Here is an 18,700-nt window from a genome sequence, read left to right on the forward strand (position 1 = left end):
GTACTTTGAGTGGCAGAAAGTGCAGTTTGTGGGTGGTAACAGGGTAAGGTGCTTGTAAACGGGGGAGTGGTACTGCGAACGCAGGCGTGTCTGACCGCCAAAACGGAGTTTTAAGGGCGTCCATAATTAAAGTGCAGCATCATTGTACACGTCACCTGGCTCTTTTTTTGACTGAAGCACTCGCAGTGGGTAGGGTCTACCACAAGCACTGCGCATGCCTCCGATGGTTCTCGATGTTACCGATTGTCTTATACACTTCCTGGAGATGACGTGTGCTGTGAAGGGAAGGTGGGCGTCATTAGACCAGCTTTCGATCACTCAGCCATCGCACGCTAAGACATGAAGGGTGTCCTTAAGCCAGGCAGTGCGATCGCGGGATTTGCATACTATGCCCCTTTAGGCAGCGTGCGAACGCAGCGTTGCGATCGGGTCTGATCTCCTCACCTTCTCCTTCTACCAACTGGGAGCAGTAGAGCTGTACAGTGCAACTCTGCATTCTCAGCCTACAGAGCAGTAGCTCCTCAGTGATGGTTGCCTTTGTGCTATTGCTTCCTGCAGCACATCCCACAATAGCTGCAGCATCAAGAACCTGGACCAATAGGATCTTGGATGCCTATCTCACTGGAATAGAGGCCCTGATTCAGACCAGGTCACTCTGACAGAGCGCACGCTCTGAATCAGGACAGGGCTTTTTTTTTTAATTAGAACGGCCTCCTGGCCGCTCGCATAGTTGTGGGTGACCACCCACAGCTATAGCGAGCGGCCAGGAAGATGGTCGCGATGGTCAAGACCATCGCGACCATCGGGCTTGCGATGAGACCCTTGTGGTAGGGTTTCGTGGCCGCAAGCCACCCCCCCGGCCCGCCCACCAAAGGGGGCGAGCTGTCACTCAACTTCGAGAGGAAGAGGCCAGGAAATCTCCATAAGCCAACAGAGATCCTGGCTTCTTCTCTCCCCCACAACAGCGGGGAGCGCGCCTCTGTTTTAGGAAACGGAGGGCATTGCTGCCCCCTCTACGCCCACAAATGGCAGCAGACTGTCAATCACTGACAGTCTCATGCCAGTCTGCGAGCGAGTTAGCAGGACCCATTCTGCACACTGACTGCGCCTGCGCAGATTCCTGAACAGTACAGATGTTGCAAATAGCAACCAATTAGTTTCTAGCTACTATCTTCTAGAAGTTGCTAGATAAATGTTAAGTAGAAGCTGATTGGTTGCTATGGGCAACATCTCCACTTCTAAAAACCCGCACGTTAGTAAGTATACCCCCTTTATATCTTTCCCTCTAATGTTTATCACATATTTTATTTTATTTCTCTATTTCAGTAAAACCCAGACTCCAGCAGCCGGTACAGCTGTCCATCAGTGACTCAGGGGAGTTGGTGGGAACTTTAAGCCTCTGGAACTTTTATCCGAAAGACATAACGATCACTTGGAGCTGTGGTCACATACAGAAGATACAATCACAGGACACAGTCAGTGAGAACCCCGATGGGACATTTACCATTATCACTAAGTGTAACATCCCTGTACAGGTCCCGATAACCCCAGCGAGAGTGACCTGGCAACACGGGAGCATGGAAGCATCAGAATACACAGAAATAACAGGTAAAGGGGAGGTGATGTAGTGTTATATTTATTTACAGAGAATTTTAATATGACTTTAACAATTAAATACATTGTTAGGCACCTTGTTTTCAGGTATGAGGAACAAATACAATTGTCACCGGGTTCCTGACAGTAGGTATTCAGCAATAAAACCTTATGCTTGTAGTAGAGGGTGACAGAAGCTTTGAGAGGTCTTAGCGTCAGTTTTAGGAGGTTCGGCTACTTTGTTCCTGAATTGTGGGGCTCAGTAGGAAATTGCAGTGCGTCCAGATTCCTATTGCGTTTAGAAACAGCTGGCTTCTGGAAGTAGATCACAATAAGAGCTGTAAACTGCAGGGGTAGACGTCTGGCAGGCAATTTGCGTATTTTATCCGGAAGACTTTTGAAGGCTAATCAGGCAAAGTGTACTGCGTGTCCGGACAGCCAACCTAGGCCTGGCAATATGTCACCATGGTGGGTTCTGTAGTTACACAGCAAAAACAAAATAGCTGACTGAGTATCTAGCGTATCTAGTTTACAAGGGTAATTCGGGTGTATCTACCATAAACTGCACCCGCATGGTCTTAGTATCAGTTGTGCAATGCACTTACTGTCCATGTGGTTACAGTAGACAGGATCTATTTCTACAGAGGAAGACAAGTTTGGAATTAATTATGGATGAAGGCTAAATAGTAGATCAGGTTAGTTATACTTTATAGGTTTAGCCTTTGTCCCAAATAGCATGAATAATGTAAAAAAAAAAAAAATAGTTTGTAGTTATATTGTGCATTACATATATATAGTGAGAAGATTCAGTTGTTCATATACAGGGTTGTGCCAGCTCTATACAGAGACAGGGACGCTGATTTGCAGATTATGGGTAAGTCCATTATTATTGCAGGAAACAGTAGAGGCCCCAAAACAGAACATTTAGAGGCCCTATAGGTAAAACAAGTGAAGTGAAACATCTTCAGCACATGCATTACAATACTTGGGCTCTGATTTTTGCTCACAAAAGAAAAAGAAAATTGCTTTAAACCACAACCCATTGTATTGAATACCAGTGTACTGCTGATAGGACAGGGGACCCCACGCCTCACTGTGCCACAGGAATGTGCCCCGTGGAACCTCCCCTTCACATGGCCAAAACAGTAGGCAAGTGTGCTAGTAAATGATCACTAAAAATGTCAGGTAGAACACCAGAGCAGTGGATTCGGCTAGGACATAGTGACAGTATCCATTCTATGAAGGACTCATTGGAGGAATTTACATTGTTGATTGGGAAATTAATTGGTTTAAATTTAGAGATTTAGACTTGGCACAACATGTTTTTTTGGTAAAAACCCTTTTTATGTAAAAGAACCAGCAGCTCACTTTTTGAATTTTGGAGAACTATTTGTAACAGATAAAAGACAGACAAAGCTATTTCATGCAGGGGGCACAAGGCAGACACAGGATCACTATAAATTGCAATGATAAATCAACAGCCGGTGTGGTGAGCGGCCAAAGACACCCAAATAGGAATTCACAAAACGTAGAGGCCGTCACCCGAAGGGAAAATAATATTTACCTCAGTGCTTAATCTGAAATAGAAGAACATTTGAGTAAACACCAAAATGTAATATAAAAGGTCTACAATAACACGCCTAAAGGCTTATGATATGAAGACACAATAAAAAATAAACTGTAATTGCCATCTTATATACCCTAGGGCACTAGTGTGGGCAAAGCTCTGCATAAACTCAGGTGGAATAATACAGTTCTAGAACAATGTAAGTGGTAGTAAGGTGCATACACACGATCAGATTTTTTCTTCAGATATGGACGATAACGATTTAAAAATCGTTCAGTCGTTCATATCTGATGAAAAATTGTTCATATCTGACATGCCTGAACGATGGACGATCAACGATGCGCGTTCCCGTTTGTCAGATAACGATATCTGACATCTGATGGGTTTGCAGTCAGACTTGGACGATTCCATTCATTTTAATGCAGTCAAAAATCGTTCAAATCGTTCAAAACTTTGGTCAAATCGTCCAAATCGTTCAAATCGTTTAATCGTTCAGTCGTTCATCTGACAAATCTGACAAGTCTGACAAATCTGACCGTGTGTACGCTCCAGTAGTGGTGTATTGGTCCAAGAACGATGGTGAAACAGATGCAATGGGATACTGTATAGAGTTCTTTATTTGTATCAGTTGATACTTTTGTTCCAGGAGTCACTATAAGGTTACAAGGTTTATCCACTATATGATACAATGTACTATATGAACTGTCCTGCTGTATTAACTAGCAGTCGAAATAAGCAGCACTAAAATGGAAATAATTACAGCTAATATTGCCGAATACCAATCCCAGTACTCACGGATCTGTAGAAGTTCTATATGTCAGATGTGCGGATACACCCTTGGAACGCCTATTGCTTGATCTAAGTGGAAAGGGAGAGCCTGTGGAGCTGGTCGGACCAACACTTGTGCAGCTGTTCAGCATCTGCTTTTTCTGCAGTAGGGGCAGGCATATCCTGCCGTGGGTTTTCCTTGCCATGGGTCAACCAGGAGCCAATCGAGGCTTGCCGCGTTATCACTCCACCCACTCGCTCCTGAAGAGGAGCAGAAGACTGGAAGTAGCAGCAGAAGGAGGCCAGAAGGCTCCAGGAGGTCTAAGCCCTGGCGGCAAGGGTGCTCTTGCAAAAGAGCTTATACTGGCTCCATTGCTGTTCAGGTGGAATCCAGCAATAGCCGGCGGAGTGAAGCAAGCTCCATGAGGCAAGGCAGGATCGGGTGTTTGATAAACTGAGGATCGGCGTAGATTCCTGCGGGCAAGGCCTGGCACAGAGGGTAGGGTAAGGTCCCATTGGAACACCCTTTACTCATTACCATTCTAGCCCTAGGGCTGTGGAGTCGGGTTCACCAAAACTTCTACTCCATCTTCTCTATGTTACTAGTGTCCGACTCCTTCATGAATGGCAAATGTATATTAATGTATATTATATGTAGCAAATTTATTGTAGTAAAATGGTAGCACAAGACATCATTTCATGATTTCACTGTCTTTTATCACCAGTAAATAATGCACAATGCTGCTAAATCCTCATATGTAACAACTTTGGAGCTGATTTAGGGTTGAGACAAATTGGGTACAATCTGCACCTGGAAAACTATTCTGTGCTGCAGGGGGGGGGAAATGAAAAATGCACAATATAATGTAAAGTTGTTGTCGTGGCGCTGACTAGCCTATCGCTAAAAGGCAGTGTAACAATAGAGCTGACTGATATACAGTGCATCCGGAAAGTATTCACAACGCGTCACTTTTTCCACATTTTGTTATGTTACAGCCTTATTCCAAAATGGAATAAATTCATTTTTGGCCTCAAAATTCTACACACAATACCCCATAATGGTAAAAAGTTTTTTTGCGAGTTTTGCAAACTTAATTAAAAAAAAAAATCGAAAAAATCACATGTACATAAGTAATCACAGCTTTTGCTCAATACTTTGTTGATGCACCTTTGGCAACAATTACAGCCTCAAGTCTTTTTGAATATGATGCCACAAGCTTGGCACACCTATCTTTGGGCAGTTTCGCCCATTCCTCTTTGCAGCACCTCTCAAGCTCCATCAGGTTAGATGGGAAGAGTCGGTGCACAGCCATTTTCAGATCTCTCCAGAGATGTTCAATAGGATTCAAGTCTGGGCTCTGGCTGGGCCACTCAAGGACATTCACAGAGTTGTCCTGAAGCCATCCTTTGATATCTTGGCTGTGTGCTTAGGGTCGTTGTCCTGCTGAAAGATGAACCGTCGCCTCAGTCTGAGGTCAAGAGCGCTCTGGAGTAGGTTTTCATCCAGGATGTCTCTGTACATTGCTGCATTCATCTTTCCCTCTATCCTGACTAGTCTCCCAGTTCCTGCCGCTGAAAAACATCCCCACAGCATGATGCTGCCACCACCATGCTTCACTGTAGGCATAGTATTGGCCTGGTGATGAGCGGTGCCTGGTTTCCTCCAAACATAACGCCTGGCATTCATGCCAAAGAGTTCAATATTTGTCTCTCATGGTCTGAGAGTCCTTCAGGTGCATTTTGGCGAACTCCAGGCAGGCTGCCATGTGCTTTTTACTAAGGAGTGTTTTCCGTCTGGCCACTCTACCATACACCTGATTGGTGGATTGCTGCAGAGATGGTTGTCCTTCTGGAAGGTTCTCCTCTCTCCACAGAGGAATGCTGTAGCTCTGACAGAGTGACCATTGGGTTTTTGGTCACCTCCCTAACTAGGGCCCTTCTCCCCCGATCGCTCAGATTAGATGGCCGGCCAACTCTAGGAACTTCTTCTATTTATGGATGATGGAGGCCTCTGTGCTCATTGGGACCTTCAAAGCAGCAGATATTTTTCTGTACCCTTCTGTACCAGATTTGTGCCTTGAGACAATCTTGTCTCGGAGGTCTACAGACAATTCTTTGGACTTCATGCTTGGTTTGTGCTCTGACATGCTCTGTCAAGTGTAGGACCTTATATAGATGTGTATGCCTTTCAAAATCATATCCAAACAACTGAATTTACCACAGGTGGACTCCAATTTAGCTGTAGGAACATCTCAAGGATGATCAGTGTAAACAGGATGCACCTGAGCTCAATTTTGAGCTTCATAGCAAAGGCTGTGAATACTAATGTACATGTGATTTCTTAGTGTTTTTTTTTTATTTTTATTAAATTTCCAAAAATCTCAAAAAACTTTTCACATGTTGTCATTATGGGGTATTGGACCTCATTCAGAGTCTCTCGCTAGATGCGTTCGCTCGCCCCCAGAATATGCAAATTTGTCAAAGTGACGCCACGGGTAGCGATCGCTCGCCAACGCATAAGCACGCCCACCATGTCTTAGCGAGCGGCCAGGGTACGCCCAATCGCACAGGCAGAGCCGCCCACCAGCACACGTCATCTCCAGGAAGTGTATTAAAACATTGGTACATCGAGGACAATCGGAAGCGATCGCAGTGCTTGTGGTTGCCTTACCCTACCGCAAGCACTGCGAGAACTTCAGTGTAAAAAACAGGCATGTGACGTGCACTATGATGCTGCGTGTTAATTATGCACGCCTCTAAAACGGCATTGAAACACTCAGGCACGCCTGCGTTCGCACCTCCAACCCCCAGTTATTAGTGTCCTGCCTCTGTTACCACCCACAAGCCTCTCTCACTCATTTCGCTGGGCTGTCTTTGCTGGGCGAGCGAGCGGCCTCCGATCGCACAGAGTAGTTTGCGCCCGCGCAGAACGAAGCGTGCACGTACGCAAACCATCAAGCCGCTTGTGAGCGCACAGCGCTAGCGAGAGACTCTGAATGAGGTCCATTGTGTGTAGAATTTTGAGGACAAAAATGAATTTATTCCATTTTGGAATAAGACTGTAACATAACAACATGTGGAAAAGTGAAGCGTTGTGAATACTTTCCGGATGCACTGTATGCACGCAGCATGTAATATCATTCAGTATTTCACGGCAGGCAAAATATGCATTTGCACACCTTGCTTGCAGTGCTATATGATTTGTTCAAAAAGTGCAAATTGAACCAACTCTAAATCAGAGCCATCATTAGTACTCAGCCTGTCCCCTGTACCACTACCAATACCCCTCTGAAGAAATCCCTATGGAAAGAAATGCATTAGGGTAATACACGGATTTGTCTGCAATTCCCAGCTAATTCAGCATCATCCAGTCTTATTGAGGATCCCTACAGCTGCCTATTGCTCCACGTCAAGAGCCAGCGGCACTCTCTCTGACACCGGTGCCACATCATTCAGCTGCCCACCGCCTGTATACACCACCGCCTATTGCTCCCCGTAAAGAGCCAGCGGCACTCTCTCTCACACCGGTGCCACATCATTCAGCTGCCCACCGCCTGTATACACCACCGCCTATTGCTCCACGTCAAGAGCCAGCGGCACTCTCTCTCACACCGGTGCCACATCATTCAGCTGCCCACCGCCTGTATACACCACCGCCTATGCTCTATGGCAAGAGCCAGCAGCTCTCACACATTGGCGCTGTATCCACTGCCTGTTCACAGTGCTGTGTAAAGAGCATTCTGCGGAGCCTTATCTGAGTTGCTGCGTCCCTGCTCCATAGTAGCGGACAAGGCAAAGACGTTTAACATCGGAACTCCGTGTAGTTCCAGCCTAGATATATAACAGACGCTGCAAGTTACATTCAAGCAGCGGGCAGGAGTAACCTAATCATCAATACAACAGCGGTGGAGGTCTGTACGAACAGCCTGTATATATACATTGAGCTGATTGTCACATGGATTATCTCTCACTATAAACTATCAGTGAGTATATGGAACATTGGTTTTAATTTCTCCAAAAAGTGACTTTATGCCTACTGTACAGCCGGACGCGGCTGTATGGCTATTCATTAAACTGTCTATACTTTGATTTGGCTGTGGCTGGTACTGTATATCTATTCATACTTTTTACAGTATATGGATGTGATACAATGTATACAATAGATTGTCTCATGCACTTTTTTCCCAGATTTGTTATGTGGTTTTATTTTTATTATATATATCTGTGATTATATGGGCACACCTGCATCTCGTTATTGGATTTATATCCGCTTCGCTACTCATCAACATTATTAGTGTTTTTCCTTTTTGGTTTGTTACCTACAGTAATAGAATCGCTGTTTGGAGTTGTAACCCATTAAAGAGACAAGTTGCATTACACTCCATTAAGTGCCTGAAGATATTTATTCTTTTGTTTTTATATCACTACCAACACGCCTGTACATGTGTTCATACAATCGCTGATAGTTATAGAATACATACATGCATACAGTAAATCTGATCTCCTCTGTAGATTTCCCCTGGCGGCCGGTGATAGAAGAATTAGAGAAACCACCATTACTCGTGAATACAGCAGTCAGATTGCAGTATAGAATCTCTGGGTATTTCCCTGATAATCTGACTGTGACCTGGTATAAGAAGGAGAGTAGAGGCCGTAACCTGGATCCTGTTAATAGACATAATACCACAGTTACCAATAAACAGCAGCAGCCAGATAACACCTACTGTAATACCACATTTACCAATAAACACAAGCATCCAGATAAGACCTACAGCTGTACAGCCTGTCTGCTATTCACTCCATCACTGATAGAGGATCAAGGAACAGAATTAATCTGCCGAGTACAACATCCCAGCCTGGTACAACCAATAGAGAGAAGCACAGGACCACTACAAGTGATGGGTGAGTACGGTGTATTAATAAATATAATGTAATTTCTGTTGTATTAACTCCACATTTATATATTAAGATAATGATCTTATTGGTCTAATTATATTACTGTGATGCAGAATATCAGCTGATTCTATCTTTTATGGAGTACTAGCTGAAGTACCCGGCGTTGCCCGGGTTTAAATCTTCAGGTTTTTAAGTTTTATTATGTGATGTCATCCAAATCCATCCAGCGGAATCCCCAGAACAGGCCACCTGGGTCGAAGTTCTGCCCGGCACACTCAGCCGCGAGGTCCGACCAGGACCCCAACCAATCCATTTGGCATCCCAGACTAATTGCCACCCCTCTGTGAAGTTTTCATACAAATCCATCCAGTGGAAGGCCCAGAGCAGGTACCCCGGGTCAAAGTTTTGGCCAGCGTACACCAACGGGAGGTCCGACCAGGACCTCAACCCCCTAGTTTGTCCTCTGGGATCCAATGTTACGACTCTGTGACGTTTTTGTCCAAATCTATCCAGTTTCAGAACAGGTATCTCAGGTCAAAGTTCTGCCCAGCGTACACTAATGGGAGGCGTTACCAGGACCTTAAATCTGGCCAGGATCCAACTGGACCACTTCACGTTGGTTTCATCCGAATCGGTGCAGGGGTGTCTGAATGCATAACCAAGGGCGCCGAGAGGCGGGGGGGCGGGTACTAACTACCCGAGCTTGCTGGAGGGGCCCGGGTCCAGCACCGCTCCCCCCCTCTTACTTCAGCAGCAGTCCAGTACATTCTGCTGTGCGCTGGGCTGCACTGGGAGACTGCTCGCTGCTAAGAACCAGCCACAGCAGTCTCCTATGCCTGTGGGGGGAGCGATCAAGCTGATTATGAGCCCCCCTTGCCAGCGTACAGCGCCGGCTGCAAAACTTTTTTTTTAAGCTAAGGGGGGCGTGACCACCCCTCCCACGAGTAGGCCACGCCCCTTTTTGCCCAGGCTCGGCGCGGCTCTTGGCGGGCCTGTGCATAACCGGATATACATTGAAATAATTCAGCCCTAATGGAGCCAATAGTTAGAAAAGGAACATGTTTAGATGGAGAATATGCTAAAATAAAAAACATAGCGATACGTACTTTGGTGTGCGCTGTGCACTGGGTCACTGATAGCTGTAATAGTCCCATTGTTCTGCTCTCTACTTTCTAGTGTGTTTGGTGAGTGGTACATGGAGGGTAAGTAAAGCACCATATAATATGGGGGCGCTTTACTGCATAAATAAACATTAAAACAATAAAAGGGTATACATTTAGTATGCTGGCGCAGCCTGGCACATCATAGCGCACATGTGCGCGGTAAGTTGCATGGCACGATGCATGCGCACATTTGCCGTTAAAGCGGCAAAGATGAAAGAGGACACATCTGTATAAAGATGATATTGTATGATAATGTATGATAATGATGACATTATATGATACTCAGGGCCTGATTCAGAGAAGGACGCAATGGCGATTTTTACACAAATTGAGCAACTGTATGCCATTGTATATTGCAAGCCTCACAGCGCACACACTGCCATCGCATTGTGATTACGCACAGACGAGTCCATCGGAAAGTGAGTTACAGGCTGTCAGCGTTTGGGGGGTGGTCAGAAAAACGCAGACATGTCTGTAAATTCGGGCGTGCATGAATTAGCCACTGTGATTACAGACGCCGTATGCGCGCCCGCTACGTGTTAGGTGAGCTGCCGTGTTTGTGGCTGGTCAGACCTGCTGCAAGGACAAGATGGCTGCTCAATGTGCGTCAATGTTACCGCTATTTCTGCAAGTAAGCGACGTCGTACGCAGATGAGAAGGCAGCGGTGGGCGTCCCTGTGCTCGGGTGATCTGTGGAACCATTAGCATATTTTTGTATCTGCGTTCCATACATAATTGCAGCTGCGGTCGCATTAGCGTCCATCTCAGAATCAGGCCCTAAGTGTATAATAAATTAATAATGATAATGTATGATAATGTAATATTGTCAGCGATTAATAATTAGAATGTATGTTGCCTAGTGTATGATAATGGTAATTTATTTGATACTCCGTGTATGATACAATGTTATATGATAATCAGTGTATGATAATGACATTATATGATGCTCAGTGAGTGATAATGACATTGTATGATACTCAGTGTATGATAATGACATTATATGATGCTCAGTGAGTGATAATGACATTGTATGATACTCAGTGTATGATAATGACATTATATGATAATCAGTGTATGATAATGACATTACATGATAATGACATTATATGATACTCAGTGTATGATAATGACATTATATGGTACACAGTGTATGATAATGACATTATATGATAGTCAGTGTATGATAATGACATTATATGGTACACAGTGTATGATAATGACATTATATGATGCTCAGTGTATTATAATGACATTATATGATGCTCAGTGTATGATAATGACATTATATGATAGTCAGTGTATTACAATGATTTATTATATGATACTTATTATGTTCTCCTATTCATGTCTAGTGGCCCCGGAGGTGATAGAGCCTGTGAGATTCTCCCTCTCTGCCCCCGGGAAGGTGCTGTGTACTCTGAGACTGAAGAGGTTCTATCCCGCTAGTATTACAGTTACATGGAGCAGTGGAGACAAAACAATACAATCACACAACCCAAAAACCTCACCTGGAAATGGGAAAATATTTGATACTATAAGTGAGTGCGCACTACATCCCCGGGATTTCCAGTCTCCTGTGTATGTGACCTGGGAGCACGAATCTCTGCCACAGCCTATACGCACAGCGCTGACCACTACAGGTAACAGTGTGTAACTACACTATACAGTACTATCTGACTTCCATATACTGTACCGTGCTCTCAGTAAGGGGATATCCCCTGAAACACAGCTCCACTCCATAGAAAGTGCCCCATGTGCAGCAGTTAGGTGGGGGATGCTTGCTTAGGGCCCCACATCAGTCTCTAGTGCTCTCTGTAGAGGTGAATTGTCACTTATACTGTGGGAGGATGTTAGTGAGTACAGAATGTGACCGGATACAATGGACCCTACACTGCTAGGTACAGAAATCACCACAGCCCTCCCCTGATGCAGGAATCCATGTGTGTCCTCTGTCCTCCAGCATCATTACAGTAACTGCAGGCTCAGTGCACATTGTACAGGAGCGTCCCCTTTCCTCTGCAGTGTGTCCTCTGTCCTCCAGCATCATTGCAGTAACTGTAGGCTCAGTGGACATAGGGCCGAGATGTGATCGCTCGCTCGCACGATGTGTATGTAAATTGTGTAGGCAGTGATATCGCACAGCAATGCATTAGCACGCCCAGTATATCTTAGAGGGCGATCACATAGTGTATGCAGACACCCACCAGCCTGTCTTAAGACGCCCACTTGTGCACGTCATGTTCAGGAAGTGTATGCAACCATCGGTACATCGGATGCTATCGCAGCGCTTGAGGTTGACCATACCCTGCCGTAAGCACTGCGAGCACTTCAGTGTAAAGGCGACGTGTACTATGATGCTGTCCTATAATTATGCACACCTCTAACACGCCGATGAGATGCTCAGGCACGCCTGCGTTTGCACCTCCACTCCCCCGTTTTTAATGGCCGGCCCCTGTCACCACCTACAAACGGCTTCTCCTGTCACTCACTCTGCTGGGCTGTCTATGTGCAGCGAGCGAATGCATTGTGACCTTTCGCTAAGGTATGCGCACTGCGTACAATGTATACACACTGCATACCACCGGCAGCAGCGAGAGTATGCATCTTAGCGAGCGGGTCTGAATGAGCGCCAGTGTACAGGGGCATCCCCTTTCCTTTGTAATGTTTCATCTGGCCTTTCTAGCATGAGTGACCCCCCCTCCCACCCCCACACACACGTCCATAGTGTCATCTTTATCCTGTGTGTATGTAAAACCACAGAGGTTCTTACTTTAAAGGCAGAAATAACATCCTGCTATGTGAGGCACTAAGGGCTGTATTCAATTAGACACGAAAAGCTGTTTTCCGCGAAAAAGTATTGCGGATGACATTTCGCCAGACGGACACTTTTCGCCCTATTCGATTCCAAAGACTTTTCGCGTAAGCGGAAAGTCAATGCAAAACAATCCCTAAAAATAAGAGGATCACCCAAAAAAATTACTTTAAAAAACTACAAAGTGGGTTTCCAAACTTTTAAACTAGCGAAATAGACTTTTGGGGGCTCTGCAAGTACGGGGGAGGTGTATTTTTTATTGCAGGTGCTTGCTGAAGGTGCATTTTTCACAATTTTTTTTTACTTAATTTTAGAGACTTTAAACCATGCTTGCACCCATTTTCAAGTACCCCCAATTTTACAGGACTACTTATTTTCAACAAGAAATACTGCTTAATGCCATTCTTCATCACTAGTGTAAAGACGCTAATTAGAAGCAATTGACAGCACTTAAGTGCCCCAGATAGCTTCAGTAGGGCTAATCGGGGGCATCTATAGCGATCCCCAATGTTAGTGCATCTTTTGGGGGGTGTCAGGCTGATTTCCCCATTTTTGCCAGCACTTTTCGTCTGTTTGAGTTTCGACGGGTCCCGTTTTCGCGTTCTTTGGAATTGAATATGGTGAATAGCGGGGGCGCGCCCGATAAGTTTTTGCGTGTGAGAGTCGGACGGGCGAAACCTTTCCGACTTTTGGTGGCTAATTGAATACGGGCCTAAAGGTACTGTCTCAAGAAGCCCTTATAGAAAGCTCCAGCTTATAGCCCTCCTGCCTAATTAGCCAGGGTGGAGTTTGTATGCCTTTCGGTGTGAAGTTTGTATGTTTTCCCCATGTTTGCGTTACTTTTCTCCCACACTCCAAAGATATGCTGGAACAGTAATTGTCTTCTGAGAGAATGAAACCTAGTGGTAGGGAATATACTGCAGGCCCTGAGTTAGAGCTGTACACTAATGCAAAGGCATTTGAGAATTTCGCAGCTTAGCAATTGCTAAATTATGCTAATGCATCAGCCGGCGAAATGTGTACTGAGACGCCCCCCGGAGCCCTCGCAGCTGCCCCCAACACATGCGCACCATAGGACGCAGAAACAGAAAACATCGACTCCTCACGTGAGTCTATGGTCACTCAGAATGGCCGCGGTAACGCTGGAACTTTGTTCTCTGTGTGAGCGATCATAAACGCTGGGCGAGTACACGCCCAGGAAACGGCTCTGACACGCCCGCGTTTTGTACGGGAACTCCCGGTAACCACTCACAAAACTGTCTCTTCCTGTCAATCAATTGTGAGTGAATCCTCACAGCGAGCGCAATTCATTCGCCACGTGTGCGCAATGCAGCTGTAAACGCTCTACTGCATGAACAAGCTCCAAAGCGCTGAGGAACATGCAGGGACTGCAGGAAGTTACTAGTTATAAATAGTTTTTACATTCCCAGATTTCAACGACAAATTTAAAAAAATTTTCACCACATAAAAATTTTCAGGCAGAAATAAAATTGTGCATGATAGGACGGATTCTGAGTCAGACGTAAATCGCTATGCGGACGTACTGAGCGGTTGGCGACATGCTGCCCATTCGCCAAAGAAAGGAATCGGCGACTGCGCGTGCACCAAATCAGACTTAAGCGCACGGGCTGAGCTCGCTAGTGCGTACAGATTGAATCATCTGTCGGCGGATCACACTATTTGTTAGATGGGCGGTAACTGGGCGGGGAACATGCTCATTCGCAGCGTGCAGACGGAGGCGGGACATTTGTTTTTAGACAGCTTTTGTGCGCCCAGCTCGGGGATGATATTAATGATGGCGGCTGCGGACATAAGAACAGTGGGCGGGATAGGCTGCCGCATGGATTCCCGTCCTTAGCACAATGTAGTAAGCAGACAAGCTTAGTAACTTCTGCCCGTAATGAGATGTAAACCCCAGTGTCAGAGCGCGTTTTACTAACCAGGTATAACTAACACAGAGGGGCCTTATTCAGAGGTGCGCGCTAACTGCACACAATGCTAGCGTTCACGTAGTTGCACCTGCGCAGAATATTCTGGAAGCCCCTACGGCGCATGCGTTACCCTGTGTGTGCGCAGAAATGCGGTTTTGCTTACGGGAAATGCTGGTATCAGAAATGGCGAGGGAAAATCATGGGCGTTCCTGGGCGTTGGCCTGATGTGACCGCAAAAACATCTGTCTCATGGACGTGTCTCGGGCGCGCCAGTGATAGTGGCTGCATTCTCAGACGCACAGCTGCAGCCAAAGGAGGCCATGATCAGACAGAGACCCTGCACCCGCCATAGAGCTGGTGCTAGTAGCGATGGTCCCTGTGATGGTGATGATGATGCGCCGATGGTGATGTGTAAGAGTCACCGGCTGTACTACATCGCGCAGAGACGCTGAGAGTGGGGGTCTCATAGCTTGCTCATTCGGGCGCTGGCTGGTGCACCGGGGCGAGGGCTGAGACCAGCATTACCAGGCTATCGCCGCCATGGCACCGCAAATAGACGGTCACAGTGGCGACTGCGTGCACCTCTGTATCAGACCCAGAGACTTGACAACATACTGGGATTTATAACAAAACATATGTAAGACATAAATATCCCGGTGACTGTTATAGACACAGAAGTATAATAAGATTCATTATATTGTACTTTAGATGAGGTGTATTATTTACTCATGTCCTTTATAATAACTAATTATTCTTCTGCAGACTTCCCCTGGCGCCCACACGTTGGTGATATTGATGCCTCTCACCTAATCCAGGACAGTGAGTGCAAACTGCAGTGTATAATCTCCGGGTACTTCCCTGATGCCCTGACTGTGAGCTGGAATAAGAAGGAGAGCGGAGGCCGGAAATCTGATCCTTTATTTGACGGTGATAAGTATAAGATGTCAGTCACCCAGTCCCAGAGACAGGCAGATAACACATACTCCTGTACAGCCAGCCTGGTGCTCACTCCATCACCGGGAGACCGAGGGTCAGAAATCCTCTGCAGAGTTCAACATCCCAGCCTGGAGACACCAATAGAGAGAAGCACAGGAGCGTTACAGGTGATGGAACCGCCCACTCCCACAGGTGAGTATTGGGAAACCACAGGACAATTGTAATTGTATGATCTATGAGACTCAGATATTCATTTAGCTTAACGTGTATGGTTACCTTATTTCCTCTTCAGGGTCCATAGGCTCCACAGGGAGACCTTGGGGTATAGGTGATGATGGCGTCATCCGGGCACCACGCAGTTAAATTTTTCTCCCAGGATGCACTGGGTCTCCCTCCTATACCCCGCCCCCGGGCCAGAGGCACCTCAGTTTCGTTGGGTGCCCGGCCCGGAGTCAGGTCACTGCAAATGGTGGGGCTGTTATTCAGCCCCTGAAATTTTATATATATTTTTTTTAAAGTTTTCTTCAAGTGCGGACACACTGCTGCTCCGTCACCCCGCCGAGACGCCGGTACGGATCTGGGGATATCGGCGGGCCTCCGGGTTCTTGGCTAGCAGGGACCCCGGAGGATCCCTGGACTGCGGTCGGGCGCTACGGGGACTAAGGTAAGCAGCGACTCACTGCGGCAGAGACCCGCTGAGACTCAGTCCTTTTCCCCCAGGGCTGGGGACTCCCTGGGGATGACAGCATGTGAAGCCAGGCACTAAGACCTGCGCTTCCACTAGGCCACCAGGGACGACAGTCCGGAGTGATACGGAATAGTCCAGTGTCCCGGGGGTTAAACACTGGCCAGGGGAGGCTGCCTTCCCTGTCTAACAACCCGCTCATCCTCTCAGCTAAAGCGCGCCTTTCCACTGCGGTCTAGCTACTCTGAGCTACTCTCCTCCTCAGGCCACGCCACCTCTGAGGTCTCCGGCGGCCATTTTATGTCAATTTCACAGTTCTCTCTGGCCAGCGTGTGCCTGGTCCCCCTGCATACCTCTCCCTTTTGGGTTAGTGTATGCAGCACTATTGCCTACAAGACACTGGCCCTGATTCAGAGCCGGACGCTCTGACAGAGCGCTCGCTCTGAATCAGGGCCGGCCTTCTTGTTTTTTAGAGCGGCCTTGTTTTTTGTGACCACCCACAGCTATAGCGAGCGGCCAGGAAGATGGTCGCGATGGTCTTGACCATCGCGACCATCGGGCTTGCGACGAGACCGTTGTGGTAGGGTCTCGTTGCCGCAAGCCCCAGAGAGAATTCGTCTCTCACAGAGCCGAGATCTCTCCCACTGACATCACTCGTGATGTCAGTGGGGCCGCCCCCAAACGGAGGCGTTCACATGGCAACGCCTCCGTTTGGGCAGCCACTCCCCCGGCCCGCCCACCAAAGGGGGCGTGCTGTCACTCAACATCGACAGCACGCCCCCTTTGGTACGAGACCCGGAGTGACGGTTTTCCCGATGCTATCCAGGTCTCGCGCATGTGCACGACGGAGCCGGCTCCGTCGTGCGCATGCGCACTGGGCCACCATCGACCCGCTTGCGAGCGCATAGCTCTCGCGGGCGGGTCTGAATCAGGCCCACTGAGTCTGCGTAGTTGATCATAGTGCCATGGTGCAGGCAGGGCCGGAGCGAGGTTTGTAGACGCCCGAGGCAAAGCTTTACATTACCGCCCCTGATTCTTCAATACACACTTTCAATCTATTCACATAAAACCACACTTACATGTTTACCAAAGTCTATATCAACTATGTAATTTTTCATATGCACATCCTGTCTTTAAATGTACTGTATTGCACTTTGTTGCAGAACCAGAGCACCCAGTATTCCTATTCACCTTCACACCCATAAACCCCATTTACCAAATCACCCTCCTCACTTAGCATTAACTCGCTCCTCTCTAAAAATCCATTTATCAATTCACCCTCACAGCACCCCTTAATACATATGTCTACCTTGTTAGCACCTAATAACCACCCAGCACCCATTAACCATTTCACACACTCAGCACTCATTAACCCATTCCTCTTGAATCCATTCATCAATTTACGCTCACAGCACCCACAATCAGCACCTATCCCCCATCATCCATTCTCAGCACCCATTATCCCTCCTCTCAGCACCCATTATCCCTCCTCTCAGCACCCATTATCCCTCCTCTCAGCACCCATTATCCCTCCCCTCAGCACCCATTATCCCTCCTCTCAGCACCCATTATCCCTCCTCTCAGCACCCATTATCCCTCCCCTCAGCACCCATTATCCCTCCCCTCAGCACCCATTATCCCTCCTCTCAGCACCCATTATCCCTCCTCTCAGCACCCATTATCCCTCCTCAGCACCCATTATCCCTCCTCTCAGCACCCATTATCCCTCTTCTCAGCACCCATTAACCCTCCTTCCCAGCACCCATTAATACATTTCTCAGCACCCAATAAACAGCTCAACCCTCCCTACAGCAGCCATTAATCTCAGTGACACACTACTATACAGTTCCCTTACCTGCCTGGCTCCTGCAGCGCCTCGTTCTTCATCCTGTGCAGCCTGGGAGGCGGAGCTTGCACACTTGTCTGTGTGAGAGGAGAGGAGAGGGGACGGGTGTCCAGGCTGCTGCCTGCCTCCTGCAGCCAGCTGAATACACATACGGGCAGAGGAGCAGGCTTCAGCAGGTATACACATAAATAATAGCTGGTACAGCTGTGACAGTGGCTGTCACCAACAGGGAAGGCCCGACCGGTTTTCTGTCTCCTTCTGTGTGAGAATGTGATTCTTGAGTGTTCCAGACTTTCTTCTCTTTCTGTTATCCTCCTCCGGCCTATGGCTTGCTACGACACTGAGGTGCTTCTGGCCCAAGGACGGGGTTTAGGAGGGAGACCCAGTGCATCCTGGGAGAAAAATGTAACTGTCTGGTGTCCCCGAATGACTCCATCATCACCTATAACCCAAGGTCTCCCTGTGGACCCTATGGACTTCGAGGAAGAGAGATAAAAGTAAGT

General features: G+C 47.1%; 1 protein-coding gene across 1 annotated transcript in view; it reads left to right on the top strand.

Moving 5' to 3' along the window:
• Nucleotides 1-18,700, top strand: part of LOC148506376 (uncharacterized) — a 143,949-nt gene that overhangs the window by 82,429 nt on the left and 42,820 nt on the right. The window contains exons 12-13 of the mRNA XM_088446875.1: nucleotides 11,340-11,627; nucleotides 15,493-15,858. Of these exons, the coding sequence (XP_088303001.1) occupies nucleotides 11,340-11,627; nucleotides 15,493-15,858 (654 nt within the window). The remainder of the gene's footprint in view (nucleotides 1-11,339; nucleotides 11,628-15,492; nucleotides 15,859-18,700) is intronic.

Source organism: Taudactylus pleione, unplaced genomic scaffold, assembly GCF_031769625.1.
Source record: "Taudactylus pleione unplaced genomic scaffold, aTauple2 ptg000407l, whole genome shotgun sequence".
Classification (NCBI taxonomy): Eukaryota; Metazoa; Chordata; class Amphibia; order Anura; family Myobatrachidae; genus Taudactylus; species Taudactylus pleione.